This window comes from Hippocampus zosterae, chromosome 4, assembly GCF_025434085.1.
Source record: "Hippocampus zosterae strain Florida chromosome 4, ASM2543408v3, whole genome shotgun sequence".
NCBI lineage: Eukaryota > Metazoa > Chordata > Actinopteri > Syngnathiformes > Syngnathidae > Hippocampus > Hippocampus zosterae.
In genome coordinates this window covers 19,633,403-19,659,666 of record NC_067454.1, presented here as the reverse complement: position 1 = coordinate 19,659,666, position 26,264 = coordinate 19,633,403, and the positions used below count along the sequence as shown (strand labels likewise).

Here is a 26,264-nt window from a genome sequence, read left to right as displayed (position 1 = left end):
AGCCACACGAACCACCGGCAGTACACAAAGGCCTTACTCCATCGACACTCCACACTATGGCGTCAGGACTGCTTCACTTCTCACCACTACTGTTGTCTATTATCCTTCAACTCACACTATCCACTACAATCTCAGAATTTAAGAGGGAATCCCACTTCTGACACCAAAATTGTGTAGCCGGTCTTTGGAAAGAATGGACTGGACACAAAATAATTTTTAGGCGGGCTTTATTCCCGACTGAACAATGAAAAATTGTTCAGCATTAAGATGAAAGACTGAGATGTTAACTGAATTTTAAAAGAGGTCGAAAAGGGATCTAAGAGATCAAAGAAAATCATTTAACAGAGTACAGACAATTACGCCACAATAGACAACAGCAGTGGCTTGTCGATATGTTCCGGTGTGTTGGGTGTGTACAAAGCACGTGGTCAAACACAAATGATCTCCCCTGCTGTACAGCTCGACTCACTAGTGGTAGATTTCAACTCCAACCCAAACCACTCCAGATATTGTGCTCTGAATATCGCCAGGGTTACGAGGACGATCATGGGTGTATCAAGTTGGGACAAGCAGTGGGCACAGTTCAGCGACTACCCTCCTTATGTGCATGTCACCCTGGTCTGATTCTCACACGCTGCATATGTTCCCGCGTGTTTTGATCTAGTGTGGCTCTTAAAGTGACAGTGCTACATTTGTTAAACAAGGAAGCCTTCACTACAAGCATCTAAGTAAGGTTCACCTGGTTACATATATATATATATACCGTATATATATATATATATATGAATCTATAGCGCAAGATGTCCACCCATCCAATGTACCGTATTTTCACGACTATTCGACGCATCGTACTAATGGCCGCAGTCTCATTAATGAGTGACATTTCTGTATTTTACACATACACAGGACGCATCGTACTAATGGCCGCAGTTTTACAGTGGTAAAACATACGCCAGCTTAAACATACGGCATGCATGCACGCACTCCAACACGTTAGCTTGAAGCATACGGTAACATGCCAAGACATACAGATAAGATAAAAACACGTTTTTAAAAAGGCAACGAAAGCAGAACTGAGTTCGGGTGTATTTTATTTAGCCATCGTACAATGTTCTCACGTTTTTCGATCAATCATCACCCAGAAATCCATCAAAGTCCTCATCCTCTGTATCAGAAGCAGAGGACTGCACATCTCAGTTGTCATTGAATGCATCACATGCTAGTGTGAGTTACTACGCATTGCCGAGCGGAAAGAAGGAGTAGCAACAGCAAAGTCAACATTTCTCTCGTGTGAAGCTTTCCCACATTTGAAAGTAAAGAACAGAGCGAAACATGGTGGCAGCGCGTGTGTGTGTAGAAAGAATTGAACAATTGTGCAAGTACCGTAATCCATCAAAAACGCCGCGTTCCCTCTCGTTGTTGCGTATTGTGGCGTAACTCGCCAAGCGCTGCCTCTCACTCTTTGTAAAGTTGTGTTTGCCACCGATCATCCATTGTTCCCATGCCGTTTGCAACTTTACTTTGAACGCCCGGTTGATGCCAATGTCCAGCGGTTGGAGTTCTTTAGTCAAGCCTCCGGGAATAACGGCAAGCTCATTTGCTTGACTTGTTTTTTCACCGCTGCTGTGAGATGGGCACGCATGCCAAAAGCATAACCGGTGGCTTTAAGTTTGAACTGAGCTTCGTAGGCGTGTCTTTTTGTCGAATTTATTTTCAGGGGTTCTTAGAAACCAAAACCGGAGTTGTTTTGCAACAACGCACATTGCCACACTCTATACAAGTGTTGGTACTGGCTTGAGGCGTCCACTTACACGCCCACCCTTCACCATTGGCGGACTAGCTTGTCTGTCCTCTCTCTCCCTCTCCCTCTCCCTCTCCCTCTACCGGTATGTATATATACACGCCCACCCTTCCCTGATTGGCCGACTTCTTTCATGCCTGGCCACCGTCACTTCCGCCTTTTCTCTATATAAACAGCGTGTCGGCTGTCAGTCAGATTTTGGAACTCGGCGCATATAAAGGACGCTCCGCACCATAAGGCGTCCTGTCCATTTTGGAGAAAATTTAAGACTTTTAATGGCGCCTTATAGTCGTGAAAATACGGTAAGTGCAACTCTTTGCGCACTGTTCAGCGACACAGTAATCTCACTTCTCACTTTGTTGTATACATCGGGAATATGTTTGTAAGTGAACACAGACCTGTCTGGTATTTTATACCTGGGTTCCAAAACGTGCACGAGCTGTCTGAAACCCTCGTTGTCCACCACGCTAAGGCTGGAGGTCTTTGCATATGAAATAAGCAGTGGCCTTAGTTATAGCCATTGCGCGGTCACAGTGAGTTGCAAGGGGACTCCCAAAATAAGAGGCAATTTTTTTCTGATCCTGACCTGGTTTACCAAGAGTTTCTCCGGTGTCCGACGAGGAACTGGGCGGGGAAGCGGGAGGGAAACTTGTCGGTGATCTGGTGCCATCGGTTTAAGTGGGTCTGCATATTTGTGGTGCTGCCGTTGTATGGCTTCTTAGTGCGACATTCCTTGCAAATTACGGAGGTTTTATCAAGCTTTCCGTCTTTCTTTTCGAAGCCGTAGTATTTCCAAACATAAGATTTGAATGTTGCGGCTGCATTAAATATAGTAGTTTCCTTGCTGCTGCGTGTGCTAACTTCCATAATGTTTCGCTAGTTGTGTACTGGACTGTATGTGACGCAAGGCTACCGTCCGTATTCAACACAAAACGGAAAGCAATGATGGTGCATTCATTGCGCCTAGGAAAGGGCAGATATGTGACGTTTAACATGAATAAAACGGCGATTGAATCGGATTTTACCGATACCCATCAATGCATCGTGATGAATCGCGATTTCACCGATACCCATCAATGCATCGTGATGAATCGCGATTTCACCCGTCAATCGCGTCATACCCAGTGAATGAGCCGATGCACTTGGATCGCGGACGTGCGCATCGATGTATCGATTAATATCGATTATTTTCCACACCCTTAACGCACGCACGCGCACACACACACACACACACGCACACACGCGCACACACACACGCACACACACACACACACGCACACACACGCACACACACACACACACACACGCACACACACGCACACACACACACACACACACACACACACACACACACACACACACACACACACACACACACACACACACACACGCAATTCCCACGCTTATGATGTAAATCTATTGTTATAAACGTGATAGCCACTTGGAGGATAAGAAAATTCCTGCCTTGCCAAAATGAGGTCAACAATCAACAACATGAGACGAATCAGAAGATCTGATCTTTAAATTCTGACAGATCAACCCAAAGCCAAATATCCCAACATTTTCACGAGGAATGTAATTTGGGATTATTGCCATTTTAAAACATAGGCAAAGAGTTAATTTATTTAGCTGTAAGAATAATAGAATGTTGAAACAACCTTTATTTCTCACATCAGTTTTGAAAAGTTGATGGGGATGGGATGGTAGGAATTCAAATCGTTAATAAGAAACAATTGATAAATTTCAAAACTATTGAATCTCTACTGAAGCGATTCCACCGAGCCCGCACTGATTCATTGTGCAAGTATGCTACTGAGTGCAAGTTAACACATCTTTTTGCCAAAGGTCCCTCTATACTTGGCTAGAAATTAAGATTAGCAGAACAGAAGATATGATTGATAAGTATGCAATTTAGGAAAAACAAATGTCTGTAAGATCAGCGATGATAACCATTTTCATTGTGATTGTAGTAGAAACAAACAAACAAAAAAAAACCCAACCCACCCCACCCCACCCTGTGATAAAACCACTCAAAAAATCAGGCCAAAAAGTCCAGTAAGAGCCACACCCGCTCCCTCAGAGCATGTCTGACATTATTATATTAGAGTGTGCACGAACTGCCTCATTCCCTCACACGTAAACAAGTACTGTACACACATACACAGAAAGCACCTGGCATCAAACACATAAAATATTCTTCTACTTAAGCCTCCACCTATCCTGTTCCTCTTCCTGATCATAAACTACAGCCTGATTTTTTTTCTCCCAATCTGTTCTTTGATGCAACGCTAAAAAAATGTGTGTCAGACCTCAAACACAATCTCTTTTTGAGATGCTGGTCCACTTTGTCATGTTTTACAAGAGGCACAGATTTCTTCAGTTTCATAGTCCATGAAAGCAGACTGATTGTCTTTGTGTTTAATCCAAGACATTTGCTTTTACTTTCAAAAACAATAATCATCAATTTTGCCTATTTTCTGACAACAAAAATAAATCACGAAATGAATCCATTTACTGTTGTCTGCACTGTTAAAATGAAATAATGTCCTGTTTCTGAATAAAGGGAAGGAAATTAAAACTTTGAAAAAAAATCCAATTCATCGATTAATCAATATGATAATTGACAGACTCTTCAATGAATACGATAATCATTAGTTGTAGCCCTATGCTAGCATTATGCTAGCAGATTTTTGTTTGATTAAATGACATGGCTTAGTTGAACATTTTCATGGTTAAATAGACAAGGTTTAAACTCCCCATTGTGTTACCTGCCAGTTTTATTGGGAGTGACAAATAAACAGCTTGAACTAAGCACACTTTGCTTATTCGGAGAACTGCGTAAACAAAAGAGACTTTTCATTTCATTTCCTCAAAGTGATGTTATATGACAGTCTCTTATTTCTTGACAGCAAGAGCGTGAGAACAGGTCCAAAGAAATACAACTCGTGTATATGGTTCAAGAGATAAGAAGTATGGCACTGTTTATGTTTGTTATGTCATCATTATCCCGTCTTTATAAGTGTCCAATAAGGGGCTTTCATTTTGGACATCGTGGGAGAAAAGGCTCAGTTTGGCACCGTTGACCTGCGGAAACACACGCTTCTCTTACTGTGTCTTAATCTATGTTTATAAAATAAGATAAGATAAGATAACCTTTATTCATCTCGCAATGGAGAAATTCCCAATTAGTGATTAAAGCAGTTTTCAAAACCATGAACAGACTCAAGTGGATGACTAATGACCTTAATAAAATACCGCACAGTAGATGTGCATGAGTCAAGCCAGCAGAAAACGGCATGAGCAGCGTGTTTTGATAAGTTCAATTTGTTGTTGTTGGAGTTGAATGGATGTACTGATGGATATTTTGGATATTGTGGAAGTTCACTGTACGACAACAGGGGTTGCCAAGTCCAGTCCTCCTGAGCCACTATCCAGCCTGTATTGGACGTCACCCTCTTCCACCACACCTAATTCAAATGATCAGCTAATTGGCAAGCTTTGAAGAAACCTGATAAGGATCCTGATCATTTGAATCATATGTGTTATAGGAGGGAGACATCTAAAACAGGCTGGAAAAGAGCTCTTGAGGCTTGGACTTGGGCATCCCCATTATAAATAATAATCATCCATCCATTATCTGGAACCGCTTATCCTCACAAAGCTCACGGGTGTACTAGAGCTCCTCCTAGCTGTCTTCGGGGAGCAGGCGGGTTACACCCTGATCTGGTTGCCAGCCAATCGCACGGCACACAAAGACAAACAAACATTTGCGCTCACAATCACATTTAGGGACAATTTAGAGGTTCAATTAACCTACCATGCATGTTTTTGGAATGTGGGAGGAAACCGGAGTACCCGGAGAAAACCCACGCAGGCCCGGGGAGAACATGCAAACTCCACACAGGAAGGCCGGTTCCGGAATCAAACCCACGACCTCTGCACTGCGAGGCCGAGGCGCTAACCAGTTGTCCAACACGCCTCCAGTAATAATCATAATAATGTATATAATATTATAAATAGGCATGAGCCTCATTATGGACAGATCCTTTCCTGCAATCCATCCACAGTTTGATCACACATAATGTGGGTGGGGATAGTGGGGGTTTAATGCTATCCAGCTGTTAGAGGAGCAAGGTAAAGGTCTTACAGTTGTCTCAACGTGTATGGAAAAGCCATTTGAGAGCATTTATTCGATATCCCTGATATCCAATTTAAGATGAGACAACTCTGTGCACGAATAGAACGAATGTCTTCCAAGACTAATTGAGTGAGGGCCTTAGTGTGTGTGTGTGTGTGTGTGTGTGTGTAGCTTGATAAATGACAGTGACTAACCTACAATCAGTGCAGTCCAGAAAACAGATGGATGCTAAATTTCAAATGTTGACCACTCCCTCTGACATTAAACATTGTCGATGTCAAAATCCAATCTTTTCTCTTAAACCTGACCCTTTGACAAATACAGAGAGCCCCTGCTTATGACTTTATATTAAAAAAAAACTTTTACATAAACCTTTACCCCCCCACACACACAAAAACCCAAGTTATTAAAACACATTTTTAAAGTATTACTCAGTGCCTGTTTTCACTCTTACACTGTCAGGAAATGGCAGACTATCATAAAACATCACTTGGAGGATGTCACATTTCGGTTTTTCGGTCTGGCCAGCAGGTGGCAGGAGCGGTCTCTCTAGCACACCTGCTGGCAATCATTAATCAATAGAGACACTATTTAAGGACTCCTACGTTCGACACCTGTTGTGGGAGTATTGTTTTTGGCATTGCTTACCTCATTGCTCATTGACTAGTGGCTTTTGACCTCATCGTGTTTTCGCGTGTCGTCTCGGTACCAAGTTTGTGTGTGAGTACCATTTTGTTTTGATGATCTGGCTTTTCTTGCGTGTACAAAGTGTTACATTGTTTTTCGTTCGTAGTTTGTGGGCTTTACTTTCTTTTTCTTGCTCTTTTGTGCAAGCACCTTTTGTTAGTCGCTTTTGATTTACCTCCTGGTCCGCATTGTGGACCAGCGCTTTATGTTCTCGCTTATTTTCGGTTTGGACATTAAATTGTCTTACTTCGGAGACCTTGTTTTTGTCTACGTTTTTTGGATCCCCCTCCCTAACTCGGTTTACCCGAGTTCGTAACAGAATACTCCCACCATAATGGATCCAGTAGACATTAACAAGATCATGACCGCCTTGACCAGCCAGGGGCAATTAGTGGGCCAGCAACGACAGGAGCTCTCGGAGCTCCGGGAGGCAGTCGCCGTCCTAGCCCAGCGGCTGGAGATATTGTGTTCCCAAGGGGAACACGCGACCCCCCGAGAAACGCCACCCCCAAGGGCCCCGGCGGCTTTATCCGGGACACCCTCTTCCCCGATCATGGGGCGAGAGCCCAATCTCCCCCAACCCCCTCGCTACGGGGGAGAACAGGCTCTCTGCAAGCAATTTTTACACCAGTGCTCTCTGATATTCGACCAACAACCAGCTACGTACGAGAAAGATAGCACGAAGGTGGCGTTCATTATGAGCCTGTTGACTGGTCAGGCGGCGTCTTGGGCAGTAGAGATCAGCAATGCTCAGCCCGGGCTTCGGTCTTCCTACCCAGAGTTTGTCGCCGAGTTCCGGCGCGTATTTCAACATCCGGTTATGGGAAGGGAGGCCGAAGGTCGGCTATTAGCTATTCGGCAAGGACGACAATCCGTTGCCGAATACTCCATCTCTTTTCGCATTTTGGCCGCCCGTAGCGGTTACGGGGACCGCGCCCTGTGTGGGTTGTTTCGCCGCGGGTTAAGTGCGGCGTTAAAGGACGAACTGGCAACCCGCGACGATAGCCGCAACTTGGAGGAGCTCATCGATTTGGCCCTCATTGTGGACAACCGCATGCGGGAGCGTGAGAGGGAACGTACGGAAGAGCGAGGAACTACCCGTGTCCCACCCCGACGTACGGGTCGTCGGCCGGCTGAGCACGAGTCCTGGCGACCACCTGGACCCGAGCGTCATTCGTGTTCCGATCCAGCCGACGCAGAGGAGGAGCCCATGCAGCTGGGAGGCGGACGCCTGGGACCAGCGGAGAGAGAGCGTCGGATTCGGGATCGAGCCTGCTTCTACTGCGGCCAATCTGGACACCGGGCTTCCAACTGTTCCTTGACACCGTCCCGCCCGTCCGGGCGCCCCGAAAACTGTGAGTTTGTGCCCGATACTGCGCCACGTGAGTCGAGACGGGAGGAGGTCCATCCGGGACATCCACCAAGACTCGAGTTGGACGGAACTCTTTATGGTCCGTTACGGGTCATTTCTGTTCGGGCCTTGGTGGACTCTGGGGCGGACAATTGTTTTGTAGACCCCAGCCTAGCTAAGGAACTGGGTTACCAGGTTGAGGTCCTAAGGGAGACAAAGCGGGTTCACGATCTTGATGGGCGACTCCTGGCGGAAGTGAAAGAAATCACCGCGCCGGTGAAACTAACATTATCAGGCAATCGCATCGAATACCATAGATTCTATATCATGCGGTCTCGATCCGTACCGTTAGTGTTGGGGTTGCCGTGGCTGCGCGAACATAACCCGGTCATTTCCTGGGAACGTCCGGCAATCGAGAGTTGGAGCGCATTTTGTTATACTCACTGTTTGCGCTCGGCGGCAGAAAAGAGAGGGCCGACCCGGAACGAGCCACCAGAAGTTATTTGTTTAGATAAGGTTCCGCGTATTTACCATGACCTACGCCAAGTGTTTAGTAAAGACCGTGCCCAGTCCTTGCCGCCTCACCGGCCGTACGACTGCGCCATCGATCTTTTGGAGAACGCCTTACTCCCGAATTCCCGTCTATATCAGGTCTCTCAGCCGGAACAAGAGGCGCTGAGAGAATATATCGATAGCTCACTCTCGGCTGGCCTCATTCGGCCGTCTAAATCCCCGTTGGGGGCCGGATTCTTCTTCATCGAAAAGAAAGACAAGACGTTACGTCCGTGTGTCGATTATCGGGGCCTGAACGAGATCACCATCAAGAACAAATACCCACTTCCGTTATTAGATTCGGCGTTCGCCCCCCTCCAATCCGCCACTATATTCTCCAAACTCGATTTACGAAGCGCTTACCGTCTGGTCCGTATTCGTGAGGGGGACGAATGGAAGACGGCATTTAAGACCCCATTAGGGCACTTCGAATACCTAGTCATGCCATTTGGGCTGACCAACGCGCCCGCAGTATTTCAGTGTCTCATTAACGACGTATTAAGAGATTTTCTGAACCTGTTTTGTTTTGTTTATTTAGATGACATCTTAATTTTCTCTCGGACTCTTGCAGAACATCAACACCATGTCAGGCTGGTTTTGCAGCGTCTACTAGAGAACCGGTTATTCGTAAAAGCAGAAAAGTGCGAGTTTCACGTCGAGTCCATCTCCTTTCTGGGGTTTATTATCGAGAAGGGTCAGCTGAGAGCTGACGATGCCAAAGTTAAGGCCGTGGTAGAGTGGCCCACGCCCACCAACAGAAAGCAGTTGCAACGTTTCCTGGGTTTCGCTAATTTTTACCGCCGCTTCATTCGCAACTACAGCCAGAGAGCCCTGCCGTTGACCCGGCTAACCTCGGTCAAGATCCCCTTTAGGTGGGACACTGATGCTGACCACGCGTTCGCCGAATTAAAGAAAGCCTTCACGAACCCTCCAGTATTACAGCATCCTAACCCCTCTATTCCGTTTGTCGTAGAGGTGGACGCGTCGGAATCCGGCGTGGGGGCCGTCTTATCGCAGCGATCCCCAGTCAACCAAAGACTTCTCCCCTGCGCCTTCTTCTCTCGTCGCCTCAGCCCAGCAGAAGCCAACTACGACGTGGGGAACCGCGAACTGCTAGCCGTCGTTTTGGCATTACAAGAATGGCGACATTGGCTCGAAGGTACTGAAGAGCCATTCACGGTGTACACTGATCACAAGAAACTTGCCTACATCCGGTCAGCCAAGAGACTAAACTCCCGCCAAGCACGGTGGGCGCTTCTCCTCACTCGCTTCAACTTCACGCTCACCTACTGCCCGGGCTCAAAGAACATTAAACCGGATGCCCTCTCCCGCATCCATGACCCTGCGGAGAGGGACAACGAACCCAAAGCATTGTTCCGGACCATTGTATTGTGGGGGCACTGAGGTGGGCCGTCGAACGTAAGGTCAAGGAGGCCCAGAACGGAGTTCAAGTCCCGGCTGGTTGTCCAACCGGGAGACTGTTTGTGCCCCCACCTCTGCGCGCAGAGGTGTTACAGTGGGGGCACACTTCTAAGGTGGCATGCCATCCAGGGGTGAACCGGACCTTGGACCTCGTGTCGCAGCGGTTTTGGTGGCCGGAGCTACGCAAGGATACCCAGGACTATATCAAGGCCTGTTCCACCTGCGCATGCATCTGCCCTCTGCTCAGGAAACCGCCGACCTCCTAGTGAGACACGTCTTCCGTCTTCATGGAATTCCGGTGGACATTGTGTCAGACCGGGGCCCTCAATTCATCTCCAGGGTATGGAAACGTTTCTGCCAGGCCATGGGGGCCACGGCGAGTCTGTCTTCCGGATACCACCCACAGTCCAATGGTCAAACGGAGCGCATGAACCAAGATTTGGAGGCAGCTCTGCGCTGCGTTTGCCTCGATCGCCCCTCCTCGTGGTCGGTCCACCTGCCTTGGGTGGAATACGCCCACAACACCCTCGTCTCATCAGCGACCGGTCGGTCTCCTTTCATGGCAGCATATGGTTATCAACCTCCTCTGTTTCCTTCTCAGGAGGGTCAGGTGGAACTCCCTTCCATACAGCTGCATCTACGACGGGCCCATCGCGTATGGAAGGAGACCAGAGCAGCACTGTCACGCACGGCTCAGCGGAACCGGCAGATCGCTGACCGTCGCCGACGCCCAGCACCCAGCTATCAGGTGGGACAGAAGGTGTGGCTGGCAACTAAGGATCTACGACTCGCAGGTACATCTCGCAAGTTGGGGCCACGCTTCACTGGACCGTTCGAGGTGGAATCGGTCCTCAGCCCCGTCTCCGTCAAGCTCCGACTGCCGCCCACCATGAAGGTCCACCGCGTGTTCCATGTTTCCCTGTTGAAGCCGGTGGCCACCAGTCCCCTGGCTCCTCCGCCCACGTCGCCGCCTCCTCCACAAATCGTTGACGGTGAACCAGTGTACACCGTGCGTGAAATCTTGGACTCTCGGCGCAGGGGTAGGGGTTTTCAGTATTTGGTTGACTGGGAAGGCTACGGCCCAGAGGATCGGCAGTGGGTCCCCGGCTCCTGGATCTTAGACCTGTCCCTGCTTCGGGCATTCCATGCAGCGCACCCGTCGAAGCCGGGTGGTCCGCCAGGAGGCGTCCGTTGAGGGGGGGGGGTACTGTCACATTTCGGTTTTTCGGTCTGGCCAGCAGGTGGCAGGAGCGGTCTCTCTAGCACACCTGCTGGCAATCATTAATCAATAGAGACACTATTTAAGGACTCCTACGTTCGACACCTGTTGTGGGAGTATTGTTTTTGGCATTGCTTACCTCATTGCTCATTGACTAGTGGCTTTTGACCTCGTCGTGTTTTCGCGTGTCGTCTCGGTACCAAGTTTGTGTGTGAGTACCATTTTGTTTTGATGATCTGGCTTTTCTTGCGTGTACAAAGTGTTACATTGTTTTTCGTTCGTAGTTTGTGGGCTTTACTTTCTTTTTCTTGCTCTTTTGTGCAAGCACCTTTTGTTAGTCGCTTTTGATTTACCTCCTGGTCCGCATTGTGGACCAGCGCTTTATGTTCTCGCTTATTTTCGGTTTGGACATTAAATTGTCTTACTTCGGAGACCTTGTTTTTGTCTATGTTTTTTGGATCCCCCTCCCTAACTCGGTTTACCCGAGTTCGTAACAGAGGAAGTGTAAAGAAGACTTGATTGCACATTTCTCCAAATATGAGGCAAAGCAAAAAGTCTACTAGCTTAATGCTATCATATAATGCGAAACGGCATAGACTGGCTAATGTTACGTGATATATATATATACCGGTAAACGTTCAAACAACTGTCAGACTCCTTCTTTAGCACGCACAGAGTGGCAGTGCATACAAAATTCACATATATTTGCTCTCTGGACATTACTTTGGGACCTTCTCTGCCTCTTCTTGCAATTAATGAAATGCTGCAACTCATCCAGTAGATCTCAGCGCTATCTAGGATGTTGTGTCACATAATGGTACTACAATGAGGGTGTGCCCTGGGTGTGCCCTCATTGTAGTACTCCAAATTTAGATGTGCCTGTACAGTGTTACTCGAGTATTTGCAGAGGTTTGGGATGGAACTCTGCAGCAAATAGCGAAAACCCACGAATAAGTGAAAGCCCCCTAATAGGTTTAGAATTGTCTATAGATGCCACATGATGGTGGCAAAACTCAACATGATAAATAATAATATAGTTCCTTGGTACGAAGATGGCGCAATCAAAAATGTGAATTCACAAGTAGCCACTTGCAAATAAGTGAAGGAACACTGTGTACTGTATATAACAACAATAACAAAAATAATAAAAATTAAAAAAAGCTGTAAAAATCTGCGATATAGCAATGGCGCAAATGATGAACCGCGATCCGGCACGGCACCTATTAGCTGATACTCCATCCAGAATCGGACCTGACCTGAAAAATGACCTCATATTAAATGCCCGAATGGAGTGTCACTGAGTTAACCATCAAAACAGTGGAACAATAATCCCAATGTTACAACAACATGGAAAACCCCTTTGTCAGCATGACGCACGGGTCTCCCTCCTGCTGGGATGTCCAGCCTTATACACCGCTTCCCACACGGAAGCTCTAATTAACCCAAAAGGCTCCACATTTCCTGCTGGCGTGCAATTATGCCGTTGCACGACTCGAGGTGACTATGGCAACTGTTGTTTCATGTGTGAGGAAGTGCGTCTGGGTGAGAGAGGTGGAATGATCGCAGACACAAAGGCGGACTGCGGCAGGAAGTCTTCAATTAGTTTGGACATCGGATCCGTTACCTCATAGAGGTGTCACGGCCACCTGAGGGCCGTTGCAAGCAGATGATTTTGTAATCCAGCCATACGCCGAGGTACACTGTTCTCCAGTGTCAAGTACTCACTCACACGCTGTACTGAAACACCCTCTAAAGTGAATACAGTGATTTGTTTTTTGATACACTATACATGTTTGAAGATAATTGCTAAAATATTGAAAGAACTAAGTAGTCCTGAATTGTGGAGAAATGTAAGTTTTCCAGATTTTTTAGGGGGGGTGGGGCTAAAACGGTGCCCACTGACACACTTTGGCTCAGGCAGAGAGGGGACAGCTTCAACTAAACATCTCGATGTTTAGGGTTTGTTTTTTCCTGAAATTTGGCAGGGTTGCTCACAACACTTCTCTGTTTTTTCCCTACTATAGAGGAGCTTTGTGGAGACTCTCAAACAAGACTCTGGAAAGGGTACTAATTCAACTCCCATACTTAAGTAAAAGAAAAAAAAAAGACAGCCTGAAATGTAAATGCCATCCACACCAAAAGTTCCTTTTGTAGCGCTCTGAATCACGCAGCAAAAAATGCTAAATTAGCTACTCATAACAATTGAAAAATGACATATTGTGTGTGTGGGGGGGGGGGGGGGGGAGCAGATTAGGTTAGTTGTTTTTAGGCCGATACAAGACATACATTCACCACCAATTATTCGTGGAGCCAACAACATTTTAAAAATGTCTTGGTTATGGAATATCTTGCTTCTTCAAATCTGTTTCATAATCAACGTTCATGCTCCCTAAATCAAATTCCATCGTAACTACTGCCATCGAATCCTATCGGGCAAATAGATTGTACTTGACTCATCGAGAGACTTTCTTTCAAGGTTTGCTAGAGGCCTCGGCGTCAGAGATCAGATTAGATGGAGACAGACAACCACAGTCACTGAGTCACAGCTCCTTGCAACAGACGAGCCTACTGAAGTATGAAAGGCAAAATTCAAGAAATTTAGATGATGCATGAGACATGCTTTAACTTGGATTACTGGATTACAGCTCAAGTAATCGTCTCTCCGCTGTGGCCGATGCAAGATCCAACTGGTTATAAATAATCGTTTTGCATTCAGCCTTACACACTTTTATTTACCAGTTGTTGGAATGAAGTTAGACATGACATGGAATTCCCTCTTCTCAAGTAGAATAAAACTAGCCTAAGGTAAATGTTTTGTTCTTTAGGATGGACAAAAAGAATATAAAAGTGCAACAAGCAGCAAGTAGTATTTTTAAAATAAATATGCCCAACGGCACACCAACCAATCAAATGTTGCTACACAAGGCAAGCTCATGACCTAAACAGTCTCCATTTTCCTGGTGAGCTGGAGCCATGCCTGGCTGACCCTCCAAAATTCGCCAGTCCATGACTCAGGCAAACAGGTACGTAAAAGCATAAATGCATCCAACCATCCATTTTCGTTTGTCAAACAATAACTGAATTGGATACACCAAGGGAAAATTATTTGAGGAGGCAGCAGAAAAACAAGAGTCAACTCACGCTACATCTTTTGTGGCCACGGAGGTTTTTAAGCAATCATTTTGTTTTGTTGTTGTCCTTGTTTTTTTGTTTTGTTATGTTTTTTTGGTGGTGTGGGGGGAAGGGGAAGAGGATTGCCAGGCAAGTCTGATTTAAAATTTGTTCACCTTCAGTTTTGTCCCATGTTTTGCTGTAACATGCCAGGGGGCAGCACTGAAGTCTAATGAGATGCAATCTAATTAAAAAGAAGAGGCAGAGAAGGTCCCTTATTAGGCTTTAGTGATATTTGTTTTTCCTACAGAGCACAGAGAAATATGCCTGAGGATTGTTCTCACTCTGTATATATGTTGCTGCTCTGTGTGTGTTACAGCAGCAGCTGTTACTGTAACTTCTATGCCAATTTCCATGAGCCATTCAATGGCGTTTCACATACTATGTTGGCATAAGCTAGCATATCTGTGTTAGTTGTAATTATTTGGGTTTGTTGGTGCTAAAATGATTATTTTCTTTGGCTTTATGTATCGATTTTACGGTCAACTTGAACTGGAAGTGACAAATAAAACACTTCAAGCAAGCATGCGTTTTGCCTTTCGAGAACTGTGCGAGCGAGTCTTCTTTCCATTTCCGCAAAGTAAGGTGACATAATTTGACACCAAAAGTGCGAATAGGTGCTAAGGAAAATTTTAAAAAGTCTATTGGAGCGAGTTTAAACCTGTTTAAAGGACGCGAGAGGGTTAAACCTGCCTATTTTTTTTTTCATGTGGTCTATGCTTGGTTTTTCACCTATCTATAGCGGGTGGATCTGGAACGGATCCCATGCCATAAGTGCGGCTATACTTTATAATAAATATTCATGAGGGGGATAAATGATGCTGGAGTGGTTACCTTGTCTGATTTCCATGCGGGCAGCGGGGGTTCAATACCAAACTGTCTCACTGAGCATGCGCCACTTGACGACAATTGGGATAGGCTCCAGCTCACTCGAAAATCTGAAAATCTGAAAAGGACAATGGAGTCAGAAAAAGGATCGATGGAAATAGTCATGAAATTTACAAATGGTACGAATGACATGGCACAAATTTACATGCAAAAAAATAAATCTGTAGATTATAATACAAAGTGCAGTGTTCTTCAATAAATTCTGTGCATCATTTTAAAGTTTTGCAAAATTTGCAAAAGCACTGCGCACGGCTCAAGCAAAAGTAACTTTAGCATCAACAAAACATTCCTCCACAGTCTGTGTACAAAATATACAAAATATTTTGAACTGTGCTGTTCACGTGCCAGTAACTACGTTTGGTGTTGCTCCGAGTGTTGTTGGGCATCTTTCACCAGTCGTGAGTCATTTTCCAAACAGGGCAGGAAGTTACATGCTGAGCTGTGCCAGGTGTTTAACTCATACACGTCGCCCAAAGGCCAAGTTTCATGGGAGGGTTAAAATCACTCAATTAACAAGTGATCATTCATGTGTGGGAAGAGAGACAAATGCATCAGTATCTGGGAAACCCCCCAAGAACTCTTGCTAGCACGAGGATCAAAATGTGGCACTCCTGGAAAATGAGAATGCACCTCCCCCAAAAGATACCAATGGAAAAGAACACTCACTAGCAATAAAAGAAACAAAAACATACTCATGTCAGTAAAACAATGAAAAGACTGAACAAAGTCTCAGGGTGCTATTTTTGCCTTTTGGACGTATTTTTTATAAAACATGCAGCAGTGATTTAACTGCAAATTGAAAATGAAAAAAATAACCTTGTCTGCCAAGGAAATTCTTCACATTATTCTAGAACTGATCTGTTTGCGAGAAAAAAACAAATGTTGCCCTTCCAATACCATTCGTAACACTTAAATGTAAAGAATTGAGCATATCATCGTTACCTAATGAAAAACAAATCTCCAAATGATGTTTGTATTGAAAGAAAAAAATATGTAAAATAGTGGCGATGCAATATCTCACAAAAGTGAGTACACTGCTTGTATTTTTCTCATTGTGGGAAAACACACAACAAATGAACCTTTGCGACAATGTGGCAACAAATTGGAGAAGACTATAAACTTTTGCAAGATTCAAACCTGAGACCTTGTAAAATTAATGAGTCTCGTGACCTCAGGGAGGGAAAATCAGTGGGACGAGTTTGAACAATTTCACCTCAGGGTGTACTCACTTTTATTGCCAATGGCTTAGACATGGCTGTGTGTTGAGTTGGTTTGAGGGAATGGTAAATTCACACAGTTATACAAGCTGTACACTGGCTGCTTTACATTGTAGCAAATTGTCACCAAGCAGACATTTTCACTTCGGGGTGTACTCACTTTTGTTGCCAGTGGTTGCTAGGTAACGGATGACCGTGTGTTGCATTATTTTGAGGGGACAGCACATTTCTATTGCTATACAAGCTGTACACTGATTCCTTCACATTGTAGCGATGCCATTTTTTTCAATGTCATCCCCAAAAAAAGAGATCATGAAATATTTATGGAAATCAGAATAAAAATTGCCTTTATTGTCATTGTCATACAAGGAAATTTGGGTGCCACTCCTTAGTGCATTTCGAAAAAAAAAATAGAAATGAGAGGGGCGTACTACTCGCTTTTCTGAAACACAGAACATGCTTTTCAGTGGACAAGGAAGATTTTAGAAAACAAAAAAACTGCACGGTACACCAATAAGTTTCCACAATGACCAAACAAAGCTATAAATTAGCATCTTCCGTTGGTTGTGTTTAATATCAGTTGACAGTGTTTACTTTTCATCATGAGGAATTAAAAGTTGTATATGAAAGGGACTTGGGTTGTACTTTCTCTTGGACTCGCCCGGAGACTTGGCCCAAGTTTCCAAACATTTCACAGCAAAGAACTTCTTAAGGCCCTTTGTGGTGACCTGCGTGAGCCAAACAGCTGTTTTGTAGCCTTCGGGGACAGTAAGGCGAGAAAGAATTGATAATATGAGAGGCACAAAAATGGGGAAAACGAAATGCTGTGGAGAAGGAAGTAAAGACAGCACACTGAAGTATAGTACACGAGGATGTCCATACTTGTTTGATTGTGTCAGGGGCCAGAAGCATGAGAGTGGGTGGAATTTAACAATTAACATAGACAGTAGTCCGGGGAATGTGGGTCTCCCTGACAACAGTGGGCACAGCCAAACACACAGGTTCTTTCATAACCATCTCAAGCACAAAACTCTTTCCCACAAGCACGGAGCGCTCCATGTTTATGAAACCACACTTCCCTTCCACTTCAAAAATCTTCAACTATATCTTGCACATATGACGTCTGAAGCTTAGAGCTGATGAGAGGATGAGGAACTGGCAGGACCTCTTGTCCCAAAATCACTTTCAGAACTCTGTGTGTATCTGTGTGTGTGTGTGTGTGTGAATTGTTACTGTGTTGTGGGATGGGAGGGGCTGCGGGTTATTGAGGCCAGTGTTTGAGCCAGCAGGTCCACCCTACATAGGAGATGTAATCAGTGACAAGTTCACCATAAAACCCCTCAAATGACCATGTTAGACAACAAAATGAATCCAACATGCATTTTAACTCGGTAAGCAAGGCGAAAACACAAACGAGGTTGGGGAAGTTCCACAAAGTTCGACATAATCGTTTTTTTTTTGTTTGTTTGTTTGTTTTTTAACATGGAAAACTTGAATGTTGAGGAGTCCAGTTTCCTCCCACAGTCCAAATGCACACATGTAAGGTGAACTGAAAACCGAATCATCCATACAGGTGAAAGCAAGTGTGAATGGTCTATATGTGCCTTGCCTTGGTTGGCGACCAGTCAAGAGCGTGTGTACCCCGCCTCACCCGGGCTGTACTTCTCACAAAAGTGAAGTTTTTCAGTGAAATTTCTGAGTGAAAAGAAAATGCCCTTTTACTGTATTTGTTGCAACCCTGTTACAGAGACTCGGGCACCTGAAAAACACATTTAAAAACTATTGTTGATTAAAATCCATTGAGGTAAATATTTTCATGACTTTAATAACAGTAGCAGGAGTGCAAGTGACAAAGTTTTTGCTGAAAAGTAGACTTGCACGCTATCTGCGCTAGTTGCTATGCTAACTGCTCAAGAATAGACCAAACTTCACAAAATTAAAAAAAGAAAAAAAATTGACATTAAATAGCCTTTTTTTCTGATTAAACGAGTCACAACGTTGCATTGGTTTTACTGACACTCCAAGAAGCTACTGTTGAAAAAAAATTGATAAAGCATGAAATAGAGGCATGATCGACTTGGCTGGCTTGATGGTCAGACCAATTAGCTTCATAGCATCTTTTAGGCAGTCATGTAGCCGTTTTTTAAAATTAGATGGCTAAAAAGGTTTTCGTAGCGGGACTGCGAAGGGACACAAGTTCAAGCTATCCATGTAAAAATGTGTGTAATAAAAGAAGGAAGACAAAATCAAGAACTTATTTAACATTTTGAATGTGATATCGAGGTTGTAATCAAGAATCAACAAGCTTATGTTATTGTGTTTTGTACACGGAAACGTCCTCTACACGCATCGGATCAGAGTGCGTTTGTCTAACAAGTGACTGACCTGCACAATTTCTTTCTGCAGATGTGACGGTGGGGGCAGACACGCAGCGGGAGACCACCTCCCCCGTCCACCTCCACTTCTTCCTCCTCCTGCGTGCACCGACGCGACGTTGCAGCCCACAGGACATCCTTGCGCGCTGTCAAGGGGTGACTCGATGCATCGGTTCGGGCTTAGTACGCTGACGTCGTGTCCTTCTCCTACCACTCAAAAGTTGACGATATAAATTGCAAATACTTCTCCTTGGACGGTCTGCATTCATCTTGAATGAAAGATGTGCTCCCACACTGGAACATCACGGTAAGTAGTGTGTGTGTGTGTGTGTGTGTGTGTGTGTGTGCGTGTGTGTCCAACTCAAGTGTCTTATATTGCATCTGCTCTAATCTAAATCGTTCACCTGTCAAAGTTACCTTTAAGACTCATTGTGCTGGACTGCAGAGGAGGTTAAAAGTACTCAAACCCTGTACTTAAACAGAAGTACATATTGATTAGACAGACAGACACACATCCACAAGGATGTGTGTCTATTTTTCAAATTTTTCTGTGTTCTCTTTTTCTAATACAGATACGACAGGCACAAAAAAGTACTTGGGGATAGATATCACTTATACTTGTCAAAACAAAAGCATTTTGGTAAAAGCAGACATAGTGATTCAACTGTTATATTAAAGTAAATGTGAATACAAGTAGAGACTCTAAAAGCTATGTGTGGGCAACCTTAAAAATACATTTTCACTGTCAATGAAATACGAGAGAGGAAAGATGTGTTTTGATAATTTCACAAAACAGAAAAATGAACCCGTGCGTGTATAAATACTCTCCTGTAACTTCGGAGTGACAGGGAATATCTTGCTTCTCCAAATCTTTTGCATCGGTTTTGTCAACTCTCACTGGTTCATGTTTTTTCCCCACCTTATAAGACCCCAAATCGGCATCAACCGAGATCTCAACCACAGTTGACATCACCTCTCTCCATTTACAACTTTTCTTTTACATCTTGTCGTCATCCACTGAGGATGAAAAAAGGGAACAGCCCATTTTGACTGAGTAAGGAGTAGAAAGAACAGATCTGTTTCAAAGGTAGGGAGTAAAGTACAGATGACTAAATACTCGGGCACAGACGCCTGAAAATCTATTGAAGTACTTCCCATGACTTCAGGCTAGAGCTTTGAAATGAATCCGTTAATGATTGTTATATGGCTAACACATTTACAAAATGTGCAGAAAGGAAAACTAAGAAGTTTATCTTTTTAAATAAGATACTTAATGTTGACGTTATTAAAAGTGTTATTGAAAATAAGTGGCCACATAGTCAAAAAATGTTAATTGAGGTTGATGTAATTATATTCATGTTCAAAGCCCCCGTCCCAATGACAACACTCTGCCGTATATCTTGGTCCCAAAGTCACGTGCTTAACTTAAGAAGGGGAAGCGGAGTGACAAAGTGTTGCGTATGTGAGATCCAAGTCTGGTTCCGTCTATGCATCCTAAATATATTCAGCCCATGAAAATATTATTAAGGCAGTTTTGTAGACTTAAGGCCAATCCCTAAAGGACACTTTGGGGATTTTCCATGCGAACCTCTTAAGGCTTGAACTTTGCCCCGTGTGACATATTTGCTCATTAAATACAGTGCATGTCTGCAGCTGCTAAATTCCGACGCAGATGAAACGCTCTCCCTCAGCTCCCATGAGGTTAATTTTAAATCCATGATGCCAGTTTCGGGAACGTGGGCGTTTTTCATGCACTCAGTCAGAAGGGCTCAAATACATCACTATACCACGCTTGAGATTTTCAAATGCCTTTTATTATTATTTTTTTAAAGAAAAAGGCTTATATTATGTGTGTATATATAAACAGTATATACACACATACATACCTCAGTTTTCGACCATAATACGTTCCAGAAGGCTATTCGAAAAGCGATTTGTTTTGAAATCCGAAACTATTTTATTAAACCAAGATTAGAGATTCGCTCCAGTAATAATCATTGGGCCTCTTGAGGAAGTCAAATCCCCCAACATTTATGGCACTTTTGTGGCAAACATCAGTCGGTCAAAGGGAGATGCGATGATGCTTCCTTTTGAATGAAGACATTGTTGAAAATGAATTCAACTCCACTTTTCCTAACTTTGCATGATGACAAGTATTGAATTTAGATTTCCTTTAGCTTTCATACGCTTGAGGTTCTTCACGTAGAGTCTGTAAACTTCATGAGTATCATCGGTGGCCTAAACATTGCAGACAAAAAGAATGACGGAAGAAAGACCTTCAAATGAATCTGAAGAGGCCCATTGTTTCCACAGTGCAGAGAATAGATGCTGTATGCCCTCTATGTGTTGCTGTTCTGTGTGTGCTGATGCGGCAGATGTTTGAAGGTTTACAGCAAGGGTTATTCTTAACATCTGCGCTATTTTACTGTTAGCCTGAATAGTGTTTCGCATTGTGTTCACATTAAGCTCGTGGATTTTTGTTCGACGGAAATTAAACGGTTTGAGTCACCTTTTTGGTTTTAAAATATAAGCTTTATAATTCTCTGGTTTCATCATCTCTGCTGCTCGATTAAGACTTTACTTCAACTACAAGTGACACACTTGTATACTGGAGGATCTTATTTGTGCAAGAGGCTTTCACACTATTTCTCAAAGTGGTGTGATATATGTTTGTGTGATATATGTTTGTCTCCAGTTTCTTTATGGCAAGAAAGTGAAACGAGGTGTCTTTTAAAGAGTTTAGAGTTTGCCTTAGGGTAAACAGTTTTTTAAAAATAATACATAGTTGTCACGCTATTGTGCATTTTCACCAATCACAGGTGGGTCTTCAATCCCTCGTGATGAATCGGGATTCACATTAGGTCCTTATACTGATCTTTCCGGTGCATCTGCCGTCCTCTGCTCCATCCACAGGTTGCCCTCCATCCACATCCTTCTCTTCCTTGTCATGCTTCCAGCATCTTTCTCCTTCTCACGACCTCGGTGGATTCTTCAACGCGTCCCCGTGGTCCTCCCACAGCAAAGCGAGAGTCGCCCGGCCCCACGCTTCCTGTCCCAAGCCCGCCTTAACGTCAGCTCCGCGTGTGACCCAGAATGCCACAAAACAGCGCCTTTGCCTAGCTACTGGGACTTGGAGCAATTTCTGGCTTATGAGACTCTTCACTCAGACGGTCGACTCACTGAGACCGCCGTCGGGCTCTATGGTTATAACTTGGCGTCCAACAAAAGCCCCGCATACTCCTTGGCGCCGTCTGAGAAAGGCCAACGGTCACATACCAGACGAAAGCGTCAGATCTTTGGTCACGATGGGCGATACAGCATTGCAGGGCACAACTTTGTGCTTCAATATCCTTTTTCCGTGGCTGTCAAACTGTCCACCGGATGTTCTGGTACTCTCGTCGGGGACCGGCATGTTCTAACGGCCGCTCATTGTGTTCATGACGGTAAAAACTATGTGAAGGGTGCTCAGAAGCTCAGAGTGGGCTTTCTAAAAGCCAGACAACGGGACCTACGCTCTTCAATTTCCAACTTGAGCAACCACGTTGAGAGCGGGCCAAACGTCGGCCCAATCGTGTCAGAGAAGATGAAGTTCCAGTGGATCCGGGCCAAGCGCACACATGTACCAAAAGGATGGATTAAAGGCAATGCCAATGACATCGGGATGGACTACGACTACGCGCTTTTAGAACTCAAGAAAGCCCACAAACGGCGTCACATGAATTTGGGTGTGAGTCCTCCATCTCAGAGGCTTCCCGGGCGACGGGTTCATTTCTCCGGGTTCGACAACGACCGTCCGGGACAGCTGGTGTATCGTTTCTGTCATGCCGGAGAGGAGACGTCAGACCTGCTCTATCAGCACTGCGACGCCCAGCCGGGGGCCAGCGGGTCGGGGGTCTACGCCCGAATGTGGGACGGGCGGCGTCGGCGATGGGAGAGGAAGGTGATCGGTGTGTTTTCTGGGCACCAGTGGGTGGAGCGTCAAGGGGCGTCTCAGGAATTTAATGTCGCCGTGAGAATCACACCTCTCAAATACGCTCAGATCTGTTACTGGATAAAAGGCAACTTTGTGGACTGTCGGGAAGGCTGAGGAAGTATATAGTTGATGCGTTAACACCGCTCACAGCACTGACGAAAAATGATCTCCAAAACGCACAGTGTCAATAAAAGTCACAGATACTACAGTGAACCCCTGCGAAGATCAAAAATCCGTCAATAATTGATGACCACCCAAAAGGGTTTTGTAGTCGTCGTGAGATGCCACAAAATGGTAGCAAAACACCCCCCCCCCCCCCCCATTCAACACAGCCTCATCAGATGGTGACTTTTTCCAGCAAATGTGGAAACGTTTCCCGCTTTAAATGACAAAAAGCTATTTCTTTCGAGCTGCTCGCATCTCCCGTCTCTCATTAGTTTTGCTGTCCGGTAGATTGCGTAGCGTAGATAGTAGCCTCGGCCTGTTCCCGGTTTTCCAGATCGGTTTCAAGATACTGACAAAATAAAAGGTCAATGAGTCCATCTTTTTCGTCCATTTGGATTTTTTTTTTTTTTTTTTGTCGGTAAAGAGTGAACAGAGATGTTTTTTACACCGACGTTCCGGCCTCTCAATTCCAGTTAAACATGGCACACTGTGCACCTGTCCGTAGTTAGGGATGCACTGATGTACTGTAATACATGCTTGTTTGGTCGCCTCTTATTCTTTTGCACTTGATTTTCATGCATGCGTAGATGAGATCTGCAAGTGGCATTACGTATTGATAGCAGATGGATGGAAGATGGTCATTCTCATATTTTTTCACAAATCGATACAATTTATTAGTCCTCATGTGTGCTATTTTTCCATGTTACAATTGTCAACAGGATTTTAATCACATATTGCTTTGTGTCCCTAAATGGGTTTGTTGTGCTGATTTCCAAAATACATTAACTTTTTTTTCCCAAAACACATCAGGTTTTTAAGATATTTTCATTTTTATTTTTTAAGTTTGACTTACAGAAGCTTGCACAATGTGGATTTTAACATACTTTGTCATTTATAGCTTATGGCTACTTTCAGAAAAAGAAAATTCTGAACCTAACCCTTAATTCATAAATATTAATATATTAGAGTGCTATATTTTATTATATTACTATAAAATATATTTGGAACAGCGCAAACAAATCTGACAGTTAACATGCATCTCTGATTTTTTTTTCAAATGTAGTAAAATGTGTTCTTTTGTTGACCACTGTTGTTGACCAATTTCAAGTATTGAAAATAGTTTTGAGAGCAAATTCACTCTCTCAAGAGCTTGGAATGTCTGAGCAGTGTGGTAAAAGGCCTTTCCTCAGTCAGCGGGATCCGTTCACCCATTATATCACCACAAGTTTGAAAGTCTAGAATTCCGGATGTTTATTTACAGTAATGCACAGTATAGGTGAAGATACCTTTGAGTGAGGTTTTTATAAATTTTATTAAATAGGTAGTTGTCATGCTTACGTGCAAAAGGACTTGGTCAGGCACAAAGGTAAGTGCTTCCACAAACTTTCACCTACAACATTGCTTAGTCAGTTCCTCGCTTTATTTTGTTAAATCCCTCATGCTACAAAGATCTTTAAGAAAGGAGTTGGGGAAGATGATGTATGGACAGGCGTTTGCATTTTTGGAGAATTAATGACTTTCTGGTCAGGCGGTTGACCTACAGTCAATGGAGACTTCAATGTGAACAGCTGGCACTGGGACGTGTTCAACTGTTTTATTTTATCAGTGGGTGTCATAGATAAGTATTTTTTAAATGATTATTATGGTCAATTAGTGATCCAACATGATTTGGAGGTGTTGTGGTAATTAACTAAATAGCAAGGGAAAGGTTTATCCACTTTAACAAAGCGAGTAAACGAATAGCATGGCTTTCCCACCCTTCGTCCTCTTAAAAGACGTGATTTTGGAGATGCACTGATTTTGCATGACAGCGACGATATAAAAACTGAATCGCAGGACTGGGACAATTACTCTTGAAGTGTGATTGCACTGTTTGAACTTTTTCTACTGATCTACTTTTTTGATGAATGTACAAGTGAGCTACCAAAGGTGCCATTTGATTGATTCTTATCGCTAATTATATTCTTTTTAAGGGCCAAAGTAAGTTCTTTACAAGCATGATCTATTCTATTATGTCTGCTAAATCAAATCTTTAGAATATTGCTGTGTTGCTATTGTGCAGAATTGTCTTTCAGTGTTATCACTTACTGTCACGCCCAACCCCCCCCCCCCCCCCACCTCAAATACAAAACATTCTGTCTATTTTTTGGGGAGGCGGGGGGCATGTTGAATATCGACTATATTACACGTGATCTGTCGGAAACCTTCATTGAATGTTTTTGCTCCCTCTGGGGGAATAGCAATACATGACGAATGGCTTTTTTTTTAAACACTTTGTTTCAATAACCATTGTTAAATTGCATTACTGTACTCCAGAAATGTATAACTAAATAAAAATGCTTCGGAGATCTTTCTTTATCTGCGCAGATTCTGAGTCATTTATACAAATACACATTGTGTTCATTTCAACATCATGTTTTATTTCGGATGCCCCCCCCCCCCCAAAAAAAATGTTCAGGGTGAAATGAAAACTGTAAAAAGCCCGAAATCTGAGGACCAGCTCCTTAAACTTCTGCAACTGTGACGTGATCCACAAAAAGGAAAACTGCATGCTGGGACATGTGAGAGAAAACTAAACTGAAATTGAAGTTTCATCGACAGCGGCTTCCGTTTTAGGCTCACCTCAATCTGTTCAATTTCGTAAGCTAGAGACCCATTGGTCAGAAATTGAAAAGGAAATTCATTCCAAATACTTTCCGAAGCTCGAAACCTCAGCTCCGCTTCATCCTGAGGGCCATTTAGCAATCCAACAAAAGCAGACGAATGTGTTGTTTGAGCAAGCACTTAAGTGGGATGAACAAATAAATCAAAAGGCAAACGCCGTTTCCCCATCACGGCTTTACTCGATAACGGCAGGTGTCGTCCATGAGGAATTTCATTCAAAGCAACAGCACCACCTTCTGGAGACACTTGCTACATTCAAGTTGACGCCAGCCAACTGCACTCAAGAGCAAACGCAAAACTACAAGGCACCAAGAGGCTCTTCCTCCTGAGCCTCACTCATCCTGAACCTTGACTGAATAGATTAGATGCCATATGCTTGATGAAAGTTTATCTTTCATTCAGGCCATGGCAAACTATTTAAATGAACCGCAAAAGACATGCTCTGTCAGCGGATGTGAATGTGCTTGAAAAAGGAGGCAACCTAAGGCATCAGAGTGGATGAAGGAGATTGACTTGAGGAAAAAAAAAAGGCAGCAGGCAAGGCGAAGCGGTAAGAAGTGAACTGCCGACAATGCATGAAGTGGTAATGAAACAGGCGGGTGTGGATGACTTCCAAAACTCTCATGTCAAAAAGCACTCAC

The 26,264-nt window shown here is 44.1% G+C and overlaps 2 protein-coding genes across 2 annotated transcripts in view; one reads left to right on the top strand and one right to left on the bottom strand.

Moving 5' to 3' along the window:
• LOC127599299 (interleukin-18 receptor 1-like) overlaps positions 1-18,958 on the bottom strand; it is a 34,752-nt gene extending 15,794 nt beyond the window's left edge. Inside the window, exons 1-2 of the mRNA XM_052063177.1 lie at positions 18,832-18,958; positions 15,176-15,279 (exon numbers count right to left, since the gene is read on the bottom strand). Coding sequence (XP_051919137.1) covers positions 15,176-15,191 — 16 coding nt within the window. The 5' untranslated portion in view covers positions 15,192-15,279; positions 18,832-18,958. The remainder of the gene's footprint in view (positions 1-15,175; positions 15,280-18,831) is intronic.
• On the top strand, positions 18,874-25,315 carry LOC127599335 (serine protease 23-like). The gene is made up of 2 exons (XM_052063237.1): positions 18,874-19,128; positions 21,735-25,315. The coding sequence occupies exons 1-2, from the start codon at positions 19,103-19,105 to the stop codon at positions 22,906-22,908; spliced, it is 1,200 nt and encodes a 399-aa protein (XP_051919197.1). The 5' UTR covers positions 18,874-19,102; the 3' UTR covers positions 22,909-25,315.
• The last annotated feature ends 949 nt before the right edge of the window (positions 25,316-26,264 follow it).